This window comes from Perca flavescens, chromosome 22 (assembly GCF_004354835.1).
Source record: "Perca flavescens isolate YP-PL-M2 chromosome 22, PFLA_1.0, whole genome shotgun sequence".
In the NCBI taxonomy this organism is placed as follows: Eukaryota; Metazoa; Chordata; class Actinopteri; order Perciformes; family Percidae; genus Perca; species Perca flavescens.
This window is the reverse complement of record NC_041352.1, coordinates 7,922,122-7,938,615: the sequence shown is the minus strand read 5'-3', so window position 1 is coordinate 7,938,615 and position 16,494 is coordinate 7,922,122. Positions and strand designations below refer to the sequence as shown.

Genomic DNA, 16,494 nt, shown 5'->3' with positions numbered 1-16,494 from the left:
CAAATACATGTTAATGTCATCGTTATGCACTCCCACAATCAATCCCATTGGGCAGGACCAGCAAACATGATCTGAACACACAGGACTAGTGAATGCTCTAATAATTTCCATGTGAGATTAGGGGGAGACTACAGTGAGATTATGGAGCTACTGCCAGCACTGTCTTTTTTTGGGTTGTATTCATGCTCCAGTTGACTGATTAATCTGTGAGGGTTACACAAGGATAGATGCTCAAGCTTTTTCTTCTGCTGGAGAATGCTTCCACCTACTGGTAACAACTGCACACTGCAGCTAGAGAAGTCTTTAAATCACATCTCATTCCACATGGAAATGTAATAATGACATACAGTATATGCCCCTATATCAATGTCACATACGTTACCTATGAGGCGATATATTATTATCACACACATCCTTTGGATATATGAAGATATGTTTATAAACCTAACTCTTCACAATGATTTACCAACATAATGTAACTGATCTGCCACAGCAATTAGCGCAACACTGTATTTTCCCAACAAACTAAAGAAAAAGCCCAGCTATACACGATCAGCCTATTTTTCCCCTTTGGAATGAGAAAGTGCTTCCCATCCTCAAGAAATGACAATGCCTACCAAAAACCTCTGAATGGTGTTTTAAATATTTTGGTACAGGGCTGTTTAACATCATGGTTGTTAAAGAATGACTGAAAATTAAACAGGAAATGCCATTGTATGAATCTGTTCTGGGCTAAAATTATTTAGGTAATTAAGTACTGGGGAGACTTAACAAAATACACACTTTATTTTTATTTTTTTACATATATCCATAGTCCATCATCTTAAGTTAAAAATACTGGAATGTCATTCAACCTTCAGTCTCTGTGAAGTTTGTGTTGGTTTGTAATGGGTTACGATCTGAATCAAGATGGAGGAGTTGATAATCAAAAAGAGCAATCCAGCAAGCCAGATCAACAGGAAGGTGTTGTAGCCTTCAAACTCCAGGAAGTAGGCTGGGCCCAACCACATACCCTGATAGTGGAGAGGAAATATAATAGTTTCTTCATACCAACATGAATTTTAGTTACTTCGGCTTTAATATTGTGAATATAAGAATCGATACAGGTGAACAAAAGACTGGAAGACATTGACTGGAAGGCATCAATGCATCTACCACTGAAGATGCACTATTAGCAATATAATTAATGACAGTTTTTTATGAAGATTTTGTCCGATAATGCGATAAATTGACTTACCTGTCCAACAAACCAGAGGAGCAGCAGTCCCACTCCCTGTTTTAGTGACAGACTCAGATGTGGGATGACCAGAGGGAGTAGACACAAATACCACAGGAAGTACTATGAAAGGTTAACAGGCAAATGTTATTAAATGCTCTTAGAAGGGTGTGAGCTATGGCGATGTAATATTATACACATATTGTAACTACATTAATATTCACAGTGCCTGTGGCTGGAGGGTATGCTGGAGGACAAAACATTTTTATTTCTGATGGGTGGGAACCAGTTCTAATACACAAATTAGCTCCTTTTTCACAGGTAACACTAAGAGGTAACCCCAATGAACTTGTGATATCAAACTGGAAATGCATCATCTAAACTTAGATTATGTACCTGTGAAGTGCAGACTTTGTTGAAAGAGACAAAGATTGCGGTGTGCAGGAAACAGCAGAAGGCCAGGTCAGAGTAAAAGGCCCATGATGTTAACAACAGCAGGATGAGCTGTGGCAAGAAAGCTAACAGGCCGAGCCACTGGCTCCACCTGCTGTCTGAACCAACAAAAGACAAAAACATTTGGCCAGGCTAAGAAAGCTGCATCATCTCCTGTAAGTTTACACTCCCAATTAACACAGAGGTAACAAAGAAAATACATAATAAACATACTTTCAACTATATATTTTTAACTTTATGCTGGTCTGTATTCTGTCTGCAGTATGTTGTCACACTAGGAGGCTATAAATGGCTGGAGCGGTGAATACCTGTGGTGAGGTAGAGCATATAGAAGTATGGAGAGAAGTTGTGTCTGATGTCCCTTCTGGTCAGATGGTACAAGTAGGTCTCATGAAGGAACTCCCATCCATACCTGGTAATACAGGAGAGGATTATTAAAGTATTATTTATTTTATGTGAAAGTGTATTTCTTCAGATAAGGGATGATGTGGAGAGGCTAATATTAAGTAGGGTTGGGCGATATGGAGAAAATCAGGTATCACGATATTCTTGTCCTAATACTTCAATGTCGATATTGTGGCGATATTCTAGGGTTGACAATTGGTGCTTTAACAAAATATCTTCACAATGAGATTTAAAATTAATAATCCTCAGTAATGTGGATATAATGACTAAGTGGGTAAAGGTAAAAATAATAGAAGAGCTAGAACAGTCTGGTAACACAAAAAATGACATCACTTTACTGTAATGCAGCCTTTAAAACCAGGAAAAGACCACACTTAAGCCATTTACAATATTACGATATCCAAAATCCAAGACGATATCTAGTCTCATGTCACGATATCAATATAATATTGATATATTGCCCAGCCCTAATATTAAGTAATATCAGAAATACTTAAATCAGACATTTCAAGCACCATGTTTTGTACCATGTGAATACTGTAGGGGGAGTTTTAATGAATCATGTGTTACCAGCTGAATCATTTTAAGTTCTCTGGACTTTATACACTTGAACAACAGAACCAGGACATGTTTGCATTTTGGAGAAATCTAACTCCATGCAAAAAAAAAAAACTAGTTTGGTAGGGTTAAACACCTATTGTAATATGTAATACTTCCTTTGTAGAGTCGAAAATCACAGTCAAAATGAAAACCGTTTTACTGTGTGTTTGTGTGCAAGTTCTGTGTTCATCTCACATATAATAGAAGAGGGCTGTGAGCATAAAGAAAACTCCTCCGGCCACACTTGCAAAGAGGAACAGCTCTCGGTTGAGAAAGCTTCCCATAAATCCAATGAACCTCCTCCACCCGTTTTTGTTGTCCTCGGATCTGGTCTCAAACGTGCGCAGGGTTAGAGCGATGGGCAGAGCGTATGTAACAGGATAGATCTTCATATGAACTGACAGACCATAGAATATGGCTGCCCATATCAGATGCCTGGCTAGAAGAAAAACAGTAAGAACGTATTGGCACAGGAGCGGTGTACACATTACCTTACAAAATTAGCAATATCTACATAATTTTGAGATATAATTATAATAATTATGAGATAAAATGTGTTTTTGAAGCTCCAAAGCTACACACACACACACAACTTCCACACCCTTACCTTCAATACAAAGTAATGTCCCCAGCACAAGGGCTGCCAGGATTGACTCAGCATTCCCACGGCTGGATACTCCCATTGGCAGCGGGTTAAGGAGCCACAGAGAACAAACACGACGTGCAGTCTGAAAAACAAACAAGTAATATGCACTCTGCATTTTCAAGAAGGCTCTATACTGTTGTATTACAGGAAAAAATAATATATTTGCAACAATGGTCAGCAATTATCAATAAAACATGCTAATAAAAGCATTTATGGTCAACAAGGAACAGCTTGGAAAAAAAAAAAAAAAAAAAAAACATACCTCTGAGCCCAGACCTCTCAGGCAAAGGATTCTATAGATGAGGAGTCCTGACAGCACATCACACACGATGAAGAGGATCTTGCCAAACACCATGCTGAGATAGATGTTAGGGGTCAGCAGCCAGGCTAGGAGAGGGGTGTAGCGGTAGGTTGATCTGTTGTACGGGGACTGCCCCTGTGCAAAAGTGTCCCATATTTAAATGATGTAGTACTGCACAGAAGCAACAAAGTGTATTTACTACAAGTACTCTTGATGCAGAATGGCATTGACATGCAATAAGCAGTACTTTAAATGGTGTAGCTGGTGGAGGTAGGCTACAGTTCATTTTAACTGCATCACATAGCCTAATGTTGGGGAGTTAAATCTGTAACAATACATCATTTTACATTAATGTATCACGTGTTGTATGTAAAATCTTATTCTGAAAGGCAACCAGTAAATATAGTAGGGCTGCTCCCTCTTAGTCGATTAGTCGACTAATCGGTCGTTTTGGTCTTAGTCAACTTAGATTTCTTTAGTCGATTAGTCATGTTTTCAGCTTTTTTCATGCTGAATTACTTATTTCCAAGAAACGTACGAGCACATCTCTGGTAAACACAAGAATTAAAGTGGTGCTTTTGCACGACTCAGATTTACAGATCTGTCGATTAAATCAACTAATCGATTGGTCGATACAATTGAATGAGTGTTAGTCGACTAAGAATTTCTTCAATCGAGCACAGCCCTAAAATATAGTTGATTAAAAAAAACATATGCAACGTTAGTGGAATAAAAAGTATTTGCTTCTGAAACATAGCTTTTGATTTTTTAAGTTTAGCTTGAATGTTTGACGTTTTAAAAGACTGTAGTAGAAGTAGCGTAGCATGATATTAGCATTATATATTGCTAACAGTAGTATCTAAAATGTAAGTAGCCTATACTTGAGAATTTTCCTTTCAACAAATTAGCTTTATCTGGCTAAGGTTACTTTAACTTCCCTCCTTATGTCACATAAGTTATAGGACTTCTATTACCTCAGTAATGAATTTTGCAGCATCTGTGAACACATGGTAGTCAATGTCAGTGTACTTCACCACCATAGTCCTGTCCTGGTAGTCTCCATAAGCGACCAAGGCCAGTCGTATAGCGAATGAAGCCGTGAAAAGGACATGTTTTTCTGTGAGCTTGGTTATTAGCCTCTCCATCACCAACCAAGCAGGAGAAACCTGATTAGCAGGCTTCACTAGGAGCTAAGTTAGCTAGTTTTCCCGTCTTTAAACTGGAATACGTTAGCCAGAGTTTCCGCTTCTCTCATCTCAGCTTGCCTTTAAGAGATTTCTGGTATTATTGTCGTCATGTTTCGTTAATACGCGATTCGCTTTTCCCATTAACTGCAAACATGACAACTAGGAAGTTATCCAGAAGTGCAGTTCCAAATTCTTATTTTCTACTAAAGGCACAAACATAGCGATGCATTAGCACCACCTACTGTGCTGGAGTAGGATGGATTTACTGACAAAACAGCCAGTCCGGATTATTTCTTTACAGTTGTCAATGCATTTAATCCGTTTAAAATGTTAATTAAAATACTTTTTTTTAATATATATATATATATATATATATATATATATATAAATATATATATATATATATATATATCCATCTTGTCACAAGAAATTGTCAAAAAAAAATTGTGTTTAAAAAAAACAAATGTGACAACAATAGTTGTGAAGCACCCACTTTTATTTCATATGCATACATAAAAATGACCTGGAATCAATACCAGTGCAAACCTTCATATAAACTATCTTTATAGTCTATATTCATGACATGCATAGTGGTACAATAACAATAACTGCACTTTGTTGATTACAATTCCAATAATTACCAAAAGTAAACAAGATCCTAAGGATGAGATTGAGATTAAGGGCAAAAGATACAAAGAACAGTGCAAGAACATAATGTTAAGGATGAACACAGAATCATTCCCTCCCTCATATAAGAAGTGATGCAAACAAGTAGTCACAGTTAAGAACATTCAACACCGCAGTTTTTACTCATCATTCTGGTGACGGGAACTCAGGTTGTTATTAGCTTTAGGAAACTCTAGAGTGGTAATTCTTAACATTTTTCAAGATATACCAAATAAAATGGTACACTGTTCTAATACTAGATGTATTGTAACCCCCCCTCCAGTTGAGAAACACTACTCTAAACGATGTATTGCTCACTCAGGGGAGCAGTATCGGCCAGCAAAGAGAATGCTCATGGAGGAGTTATGTCGGATGAAGAAGAGGAAGGGATGGTCTGCAATGAACGTGGCGGATGGACAACTTATCATGCAAGACTCCAGCATCATGACAGCAGCATTGACAGCAGCAGCCTCAGTTCCCTTCTCGTTGACCTCCACAAAAGCCTTGTGGACGACTTTTGACAGTACCAGCCAGTTGGCAGGACACATGCCTGTTAGACAAAAAAGGAGACAGAATATTTTAAATAAATATAACATCAGGTCTTATCCTATGACATGAACAGAGTAGATTAAATTGGGAGAACCTCTGTATTAACTTGTTGTTTCTTTTAAACTGACAGGAGACAGTTCAGGTTCACCTGCCTGTTCTTTAAATGATTATGAATATATCTGATATGATCCAGGCACATGTCCTACCAGAGAAGTTTGGCCTTTTAAAGGCATCCACCATGCCCATGCTGACCAGGACTTCCTCCATGTCATACGTCTCCTCCATCTTGAACCGAGGCAGCCCCACCTCGACTTCAACATTAGCCATCATGTCTGGACGAGTCCACTCCATAAAGTTCTCATAGGTCAGCTGCTTCTCCAGCTGGGGGTGGACACAGAATCAATTATTAGTTTGTCTGTCTCTGTTTTTTTATATGTGTGTGTGTGTGTGTGTGTGTGTGTGTGTGTGTGTGTGTGTGTGTGTGTGTGTGTGTGTGTCTTACCTTCTCCAGACCTGTTGTACTGTCCTCCATCTCATTGGGTAAAAAGATGAGCATGCTGAGCTCCTCCCCTTTGTAAGGCATCTCTAGGATCTGTTCAACAGAGGGTTTCAAACATTACAGCAAATATATATAAAATTATATATTTTATTTATTTTATTTATATATACTATAATTATATATATAATATAATTATAAAATTATATTATATATATAAACTTTTTTAGGCAGTTAGTTTCACAGTTACTGTATGGTAAAATGGATCATAACCTAACTCTCATCCTTTCTCCTTTGAATCATCACATTCAATGGAAATGTCATTAAATCCTGTTTAACAAAAAGTTATAAATGATTAGTTTGATTGTTGATTAATTAATCAATGGCATCAGTACCTTGCAGTTGGCTTTAGGGTTGTTGAAGAAAGGGAACAATGTTTCCTGGTGCATCATCTTCACCGGCTTGGTGTCATTCTGAAAACAACACACTGACTTTTAGAACGAAATTCAGTCTGGGCTAGGATTACCTCCTCACGGCGCTAACCTGCTAATAACTGTTCTTTGCAGAAGATGGGAGTTGGTGGTCTACGGCTGCCTCGATCAGTTACTTTGTGTTATTGTGTGACTTTGGTGTATTAAAGGGATGGTTTGGATTCACCAAAGTCATGCAATAACAAAAACTAACCAAGAAATTGAGGCAGTGGTAGACGAGCAGCTCCTAATGTTCTGGTAGGTAAAATGACTTTTTTTTTTTTTTCAGTCTGGTGGCTTTGAAGAACCCCTTCAGTTTCCCCTGCATAAACTTAGGTAAAGTGGTGAAAAAATCTAAATATAGCATACACTTACACTGATATTATAAGTGGTCATTTATCTGGTGGCTAAAATGTGTGTTGCTGTTCACTGCTTGATTTAGCGTGAATCGATCCACGTTAGTACCGACGTAATTTGGTCGGTACCCAAAAAAGTACAGAGTTCGGTACCCAACCCTAGCCCTTTTTCACTACCGTCAATGAAGAAGTCAGAATTAGCATCTATGGCCATATTATTGATTTAAAAACCCATATTTACTGACTTTAACAGACTTTTGTCAATCAGTGAAGTCAATTACATTGAGCAGTGTTACCTTGTTGAGTCTGGCATCCGTGTGTAACGCTGCTGAAACTGGCTGTTCCAGGCGCTTTTGAAGTACATGGCATTAACCAGCACCAGCCTGCTCAGGCTGTCCACGTCATCGTCGGCCAACAGATCCTTAATTTTATCTGGTAAACAAAATTGACAAATATGTGAAGCAATGGCACACAACCGAAAGCAAGTCCAAAGTGTTGAAAAATGGTTGCTGCTATGTTTCCATGTGTGTTAGTGTGTATGATCCACCTTGAGTCTGCTTCTGCACCCAGCTGTTGATGTTGAGCCTGGCGGCCTCTGAGTCAGCTTTGAAGTCAACAGTCTCCAGCTCTGCGTTGTAGTACTTCTTGGTTTTTCCTAAGAAATCCTGGAACCATCAACAACACATTTACTGATCAACAACACATTTACTGATTCTGATCACCCAAACATATTAATCTCTTTGCTTAACTTTAGTTAGTGGAACTAAAAGTCACTACAGCAAGAAGAGCATTTTCACAATCATGCTGCTGCTGTCCACTTTGTCATTCATCATTCCTTCTTACAGCGTTTAAATATTCCCATGAGTGCCTCTCACACCACACATACTCATGAAGCTGCATACACACATACTGAAACACACACACACCTCAACAAACTGGTAGGACTGCTCCCCGTACAGCCTGTTGGCAACACTGAGGGCATACGGAGCATCAGCCTTGTTGAGCTCGCTCAGCAGTTTGGCAAAGCTAACATGGACATCATCCTGACAATCCTTGGTTTTCAGGCACTGTGGACAAAGGAGACAACTGTTACAGAGATGCACTGAGCAATGACAGACCAGTCTAATATAAACAGTATATTGGGGTGATGAGACTATGTGTTGTTAAATGATGGTGAGTAACTAGAGTACGCAGTGCGCTCCCTTTTCTTGTGTAATCTTTCACAATATTATCATTTCAAATGACTGGAGTTGTTCTCTTAGAAACATGGTGGATTTAGAGTAAGGTCCTGCCCCTCCCACATTATCACACTTCCACCAATCCAGTCATCTGGGTGTGGCTTTGCTTTAGCAATTCTTTAGAATTTTTTTTTTACTGATTTTCTTAGTGTATTTGTTATTGCCAAGGCCCTTCTGTTGTTTCTTCTGGTGCACAGACTGCCACTGTGTGAGAGGGTTTATTCTCTCCAAGGTGTAAAAGTGTAAGTAAGGCTAATAGAACTAGATGTTTCAATCCCTTTAGTAGGAAACTCTTGACAGTAGCAGTTGGTGTGGAGTGTGGAAAAGGAGGGTGAGGTATCTCATTGGGGTCATCAGGTGGGCACCCAGCTTCATCGACGTTTCGTTGATTGAAGCCCACAACGTCTCCAGAGGGCTCAACAGTGTACCCAGCATCCCAGATACACGCCCCTCCATGCCATACCCTCCATATCCCTGATGGGCTCTGCATGGCAGGGGCGTCCTTCTCCCTGAGTCGGGCTTAAGCCTGACCGTATACCATCAGTCTCTACCTTGCTACCCAGTTGGGATCCTTACGATTGATCCAGAGCCAGTTACTGCTTTTCTCGGCAGCACTTGACAAGGACTTGATGGCCTGTTGGAGGGAACGACCCTTCACCCCTACTTTTCTCAAGATGGTAGATCACTTATTATTCTATTACAATTATCTTACTGATAATCACTAGATAGACATAACTTAAGTTTGACAATGTGTTTCCCAAAGGAACCCTATACTTCATAATCATTTAGAAATTCATTCTACAACTATCTACATTGTACATGGGTGCATAGTAAGAGATGATTATAATAGTCATTGATATTTATTGTCTAATTGGGAATAATTTAGTTTAATTATAGAGTGCAAATATTCTTCTAGCTGGCATCCATTCAGATACTCAACTAACAAGTCTTGTAAGACAGGTGCTGGGTTAACTTTATGGTCATTTTAGAAGACAGTTTGTGGTGGTGTTTTATTCACAATTTGGGACACTTCACAAAATCACTCTGAACAAGCTAGCAATGTTAATCTGTTACTTTTATGACAGTTGGGGTGTGTGTGTGTGTGTGTGTGTGTGTGTGTGTGTGTGTGTGTGTGTGTGTGTGTGTGTGTGTGTGTGTGTGTGTGTGTGTGTGTGTGTGTGTGTGTGTGTGTGTGTGTGTGTATTATACCTCTGACATCTGTGTGGCTGTGTTTCCTCTGGCCCCCAGCATCACCATAGCCAGGGCTGAAGAGATGCTGAAAGGGGAGTAGAAGATGTTTGCCGTCTTGTCGTCATCTCCAAACTTTTTGAGCAAAGCCAGAGAGAAGGTGGTGTTGGCCTTGGACAGAGGGGTTGGAGATGCCATTGTGTCTGACACACAGGAAAGATTGCAGAGCATTAATTATTACAAATGTAAAATAATGTTATTTATCTGACTAGTATCTCACTCTCTCATTGTGCCAAACTCCACTGAAATATTTGTTAATTTACAATTACATGGAAAGTCTCTGAATATGAATATCTGATTTATTGAGACAATTTCTAAACCAGAAAGACTCAGTCTTTAGTTCAGAAAATATTAAATAGACCAAGCATAGTTAATATAGTATAGATTTTATAACTATTTGTTCACCTACCCAAACCTTTACCCACTAAAATGTATTAGTAACAACAAAAGTAAAGTAGTGGTTAATAATTTAACATCATGTTGAAATTAGCTGCATCGTTGGAGGTGTTTATTTACCAGCAGATTGTAAATATATTTACAAAACACCACACGTGTGAAAGTGTCTTTTTTAAAGGTCCCATGGCATGAAATTTTCACTTTATGAGGGTTTTTTTAACATTAATATGAGTTCCCCAAGCCTGCCTATGGTCCCCAAGTGACTAGAAATGACGATAGGTGTAAACCAAGCCCTGGGTATCCTGCTCTGCCTTTGAGAAAATTAAAGCTCAGATGGGCCAATCTGGAATCTTCCCTTTATGACGTCATAAGGGGAAAGGTTACATCCCCTTTCTTGGCTTTGCCTGCCTAGAAAATTTGGCCCGCCCATGAGAAAGAGAGAGACATCATGGCTTGCAAATGAGCGAAGCATGGCAGTTAGTCAAGGCCACACCCCCACCCTCCACCTTGCCCCTCGCATCTCCTCCTCAATAGCATTTAAAGCTGCAGACACAGAAATGACACATCCTAAGGAAAGCTCATTGTGGGACTGGCTCGTAGTGGCTGTATTTCTGCACCAAGGTTGAATTTCGGGAAAGAGACTTCAGATACAGTATTAGGGGACCACTAAGGCCTATATAAAAGCATCCAAAAAGCAGCATGCCATGGGACCTTTAATGTGATATGGTAGAAAACACAGGTGAAATGGTTATAATTGCTCTTGGATAGCAAAAATAAAAGTATTTATGTTACGTTAAGTAGCTATAGCCTATATAACATTATACTGTACCTACATTACATACACGGTGTATGTAATGTAGGTACAGTATAATGTTATATATAGCTACTTAATGTAATATAAATGCTAGGGCTGCAACTAACGATTATTTTCATAGTCGATTAATCCGTCGATGCTACAGTACCAGGTGGGCTATGTTCTTAAATTCCTAATGGAATACAAAGAGAACGGCCTTTCATCCGCCCAGACAGATGCTAGAGACATCGCGGAAGAGATGGAGATGCCAATGGTCTTCCCCACTACACGAGGCCGAAAACCCAAACGCCAGTTTCCGTACGAGCCACAAAATCCGGATCCTTCCTTAACAGTGACACCCGTGGAAAAGTTCAGGAGAGATGTTTTCCTCCCACTAGTGAACTCTGCCATTACAGGCACTAGTGAGCGCTTCAAGTTGATGGAGGCATGTCATGGTCTGTTTGGTTTCATTTATAGAAGAGAGGAAATGAAAAGGGCCGTGGAAAGTTACACCCTCAAAGAAAGCTGCGCATATAGGAAAACCCCTCGGCGATGTGGACGCTGAGGATCTTGTGAGCGAGATCTCGGCTGCTGTCACTACCGTGCCAGCAAAATAAACCACTGGCCTGCAGATTCTGAGCTACATTTACAGAAACAATTTAGTTGAACTGTATCCAAAGCTCAGCATTGCTCTCCGACTCATGATGACAGTGCCTGTGACCGTAGCGAGCGGAGAGAGGAGTTCCTCTCGCTTGAAGCTAATAAAAACACACCTGAGGTCAACACTGCTCCAGGAGCGGCCGTCAGCTCTCGCTCAGATTTCTATTGAGCACGAGGTGACAAAATCGCTGGACAAAGATTAACTTATCAGGGCATTCTCAGCACTCAGAAGGGTGGATTTCTAAAAAGGGCTCAGGTGAAATCTAGGCCCGCCGCCCGGTGAGCTGTCCATGGTGCTGAAAAAACGCGGAGCCCATCGTTATTTATGAAGTTCGGTTCAGTGTCAGTCAGACACTTTTTCTTCTTTGCTTTTGTTAAATAATTCAAGTTGAGGGGATGTTTTAGCTATTTATTTTTAAGTCAGCCCAGACAGCTGAAAATATACTGCGCAAACCAATTAAGCAGAGAAGTTGGCATCCGTGAAAGGGCGAGGCTTATTCCAATGTAAAACGCTGTATCATTGTATATCGTTTTAATCGATTGTTGATACAAACCAACAGGAACTATTACTATTCATAACACCAGACAATGATGATAAATGTGCTTCTAGTCTGGATCAATTTAACGTCACTGCTGTTACACCAACTAATATGCAATCTAAATGATCAAATCTCACCGTCACAAAATGAATGAGACTCATCCTCTACTTACCGACTTCTCTGGTGCTCCTCGAGTAATAAGGACTATTTCCTTTTCAAAGGATGACTTCTGTCTGAAGCTTTATATTACTTTCAAGCTGACTCCTGACACGCCTTGAAAACTAGTCAAACCCTATCCTGTTAAAAATGCTTAGCGCCCCCTCTGTGATTAGGTATCAGGTTTGGTTCAGGTTTAGGCAGGGGGAATTATGTATCGACGGGGGATCAGTCTTCGATACAACAGGAGAAACCAGATTAGCAAGAAGCACTGAGGACTAAATACAACTTTTGGTTCATGCAAATGTTATGTCAGGGATGAGGCCTCTTTGTGTTGAAGGTGTCAGTTTGAACAGCAAACAGTTCACTAACAAGTCTGTAAGGAATGTAGCCTACTATATATAAAATATTATCCCTTTAAACTGAAAAGGAAATATATTCTCCGAGACTATAGTGGTGAAGAGGCACGAAAGATTTAAAATATTAAATGATATTAATCCATCAAATCACTTCCTACATGTAAAATTTAACTGAAAAAGTAACTCCTGTGTTTTCTGTGAGAGCGATATTGAGACGGTTCGAATATATTTTCTTTCAGTGTGAACCAACTAATGACTTGTGGCTGTCTTTTCAATGCTGGCTTCAATCTAAAGGTATTCTGCTACACCCATTAAACGAAATGTCAATTAAAGATGGACTATATCTAAAGGATAAGAAGCTAGAATTTTTGATAAATAACTTGATTGAGCATTATATACATTTTATTCATATGAGCAAGTATTTAAAAGTCAAACCCCACATCAACGGTTGGAAGAATGAGCTTAAGATTTTTGCTATATCTCTACAATACATGACAAAGGAAAACGCCAAGAGACTCCTTTATTTGTTGGACTTACATTCCCTACTGGACTAAAAAGACCCCTAGTATCTTATTTTCTTTATTTGTTATGCTTTGTTGTATATAGTGTCTCTACCTCTAAGCTGCAAACACATTTTGACAAATGTACAAACACACATTGCGCCTTAATTGTTTGTATCACTATTGTATAATTACAATTAAAAAATTAAAAAAAGCACTGAGGACTATATTAGCTAGTTTTCTTGTCTTTGAGCTTGAATACGTTAGCTAAAGTGTCAGTTTCTTTTATCTCAAACTTGTATTGCTTCTGATAACGTCAACAGATTTCTGGTAATATTGTCGTCATGTTACCATACTTGAGGACAGAAACACAAAAACAATATCTTCAGACTTTTTGCATTGGAAATAGAATTAAGAATTAGAAGCAAATGTGTAAAAGATTGAAAGTGCAGAGGGAGAGTATCCTCCTTAGAGAAATGGTACATGACTCAGACTTCCAACCACATAGAACAGAGTTTAGAATGCTGGGCAAGTAAGGGGATAATATTATACTCACACTATTCAATACTAACTCCATAGAATCATATGAAACACTGGTGACTAGATATGGTTTAGAACAAAAACAGTTTTTTAAATACTTGCAAGTGAGGAGTTATGTTAAACAGAATAAAGAGGGGGAGCTAGACAACTATATATTAAAATTCTTAGCAGAAAATAGAAGTAAAAGCACCCTAAAATTAGCAAGTATCTATTCAATCCTGCAAAATGCAACAGCTATGGAAATTAAGAAAAATACTCAATGGGGGAAAGAATTATGTATAGACATTTCAGATGAAGAGTGGAGAGAATCCTTAAAAGAAAATTTTTAAATAACGCAATCTAAACACTGGAAGGAATATGCCCGGAAAGTAAGCCAAAGATATTAAATGAATCCAGATAGATGTAAAACAAACACAGCAACAAAGGGAACAAGCTGCTGGAGAGGATGCGGTGAGAGAAAAGAAAATCAGACGCACATATTTTTTACTTGCTCAGTAATTCAGGTGAATTCTGGCAAAAGGTAATAAGCAATATTAAACGTATACTTGACATTACAGTTCCACTCACACCTGGAAATCTTTTGGGAATTAATACAAACCTCAAGATCCACGCTAGGGACCGATACATATTTAAAATTCTCATCTTAACGGCACTGAAGCAAGTGACCAGGCTTTGGAAATAAGCCAAATCCCCAGATCATCAAGCATGGTACAAGACAATAGAACAAACACTGGGAATGGAAAAACTCAACAGTTAGAAATCAAATAGAAAAATGGAATAAATTGTATCCAGAGCATATACAGTAGTTAGAAGAATAAGTAAACTTTCTAATAAATGCATACTGTAGATGGATATGCATGCACACACTCGCACGCACACACACACGCACACATAAATGCACGCACGCACGCGTGCCTGCATTTTGTTGCTGTCTTATTTTCTGTCTTTCTGTGTTTTTTATTATTTTTATTTTTTTTCTCTTCCCTGTTGTGTGATGTGTTCCCCCTTTGTGTTTCTATTGAATGTTAATATGGGGGGATGTAGTACGGTAAATTATGTAAAGTAATGCTTTTTGCACTTGACATTAACAAAAGAACTACAATAAAGTAATACAAAAAAAAGACTTCTGTCTAAAGCTTTAGTTTCAAGCTGACTCCTGACACACCCTGAAAACCAGTCAAACCCCATCCTGTTAAAAATGCGTAGCGCCCCCTCCGTGATTAGAGATCAGGTTTGGTTCAGGTTTAGGCACAACAGGAGAAGCCAGATTAGCAAGCAGCACTGAAGACTAAATTAACTAACTACTTAGATAAGAGTTCTTATGTTGGTGCTGTCTTCCTAGACCTAAAGCAAGCTTTTGATACTGTTAATCACAAAGTTCTTTTATCTAAATTAACATATTTTAATTTCTCTGAGCAAGCTACAACTAGATAAAATCATAATTGTCCAGTAGAAAGCAATGTGTTCGTATAAATGATTCAAAGTCCCCACTCTGTGAATGTCAGGTAGGGGTCCCCCAAGGCTCCATACTTGGTCCAATCCTGTTTACACTGTATAAATGATCTGCCAGAGGCATGTAAACAAATGTTGATGTCCAGATGTATGCAGATGATGCTGTGATCTTTACACATGCTAAGAACTACCAATAGATAGCATCCACACTTACATCTGCAATGGCTCACATTGATGACTGGCTCACTAAGTCATGTCTCTAGCTAGTCTGTATGGCATTTACCAAACAAAACATGAAGGTGTCACATTCTAATATGTTCCTTAGAGGACAGGAGCTTGATATTGTTAATACATTTATATATCTAGGAGTCATATATTAAGCCCATGGGCCCACCACCTGTGGGAGGAACCGTTGGGGTCGGGTGCGATGCCACATGGGTGGCAGTGAAGGTCAGGGGCTTCGACGGACCAGACCCGGGCGGCAGACGCTGGCTCTGGGGACGTGGAACGTCACCTCTCTGTGGGGGAAGGAGCTGGAACTGGTGCGGAAGGTGGAGCGCTACTGGTTAGATCTGGTGGGGCTTACCTCTACGCACAGTCTTGGTTCTGGAACCATACTCCTGGATAGGGGTTGGACTCTTTTCTTCTCCGGAGTTGCCCAGGGTGTGAGGCGCCGGGCGGGTGTGGGGATACTCACAAGCCCCGGCTGGCGCCGCTGTGTTGGAGTTTACCCCGGTGGGACGAGAGGGTCGCCTCCCACGCCTGCGGGTTGTGGGGGGAAAACTCTGACTGTTGTTTGTGCATATGCACCTAACAGGAGTTCGGAGTATTCGGCCTTCTTGGAGACCTTGACTGGAGTCCTGCATGGGGCTCCAGTGGGGGACTCCATTGTTCTGCTGGGGGACTTCAACGCACACGTGGGCAATGATGGAGACACCTGAGAGGCGTGATTGGGAGGAACGGCCTCCCTGATCTAAACCAGAGTGGTTGTTTGTTGTTGGACTTCTGTGCTAGTCATGGATTGTCTATAACTTGAACACCATGTTCGAACATAGGGATGCTCATAAGTGTACCTGGTACCAGAGCACCCTAGGGCGAAGGTCAATGATGGATTTCATAATCGTTTCATCTGATCTGAGGCCGTATGTTTTGGACACTCGGGTGAAGAGAGGGGCAGAGCTGTCAACCGATCACCATCTGGTGGTGAGTTGGGTCAGAGGGTGGGGAAGACTCTGGACAGACCTGGTAAGCCCAAGCGTGTAGTGCGG

At 39.9% G+C, this 16,494-nt stretch overlaps 1 protein-coding gene and 1 pseudogene across 1 annotated transcript; both read right to left on the bottom strand.

Moving 5' to 3' along the window:
* Positions 1 to 767: 767 nt before the first annotated feature.
* Positions 768 to 5,050, bottom strand: pigm (phosphatidylinositol glycan anchor biosynthesis, class M). Its single transcript, XM_028569595.1, has 8 exons — positions 4,596 to 5,050; positions 3,583 to 3,756; positions 3,282 to 3,402; positions 2,870 to 3,113; positions 1,978 to 2,081; positions 1,613 to 1,767; positions 1,238 to 1,339; positions 768 to 1,013 (listed from the first exon to the last, which is right to left on the bottom strand). Exons 1-8 carry the CDS (start codon positions 4,764 to 4,766, stop codon positions 846 to 848), a joined length of 1,239 nt encoding a protein of 412 aa, XP_028425396.1. The 5' UTR covers positions 4,767 to 5,050; the 3' UTR covers positions 768 to 845.
* Positions 5,051 to 5,627: 577 nt separating this feature from the next.
* LOC114548991 (leukocyte elastase inhibitor-like) lies at positions 5,628 to 12,685 on the bottom strand (annotated as a pseudogene).
* Between the last annotated feature and the right edge of the window lie 3,809 nt (positions 12,686 to 16,494).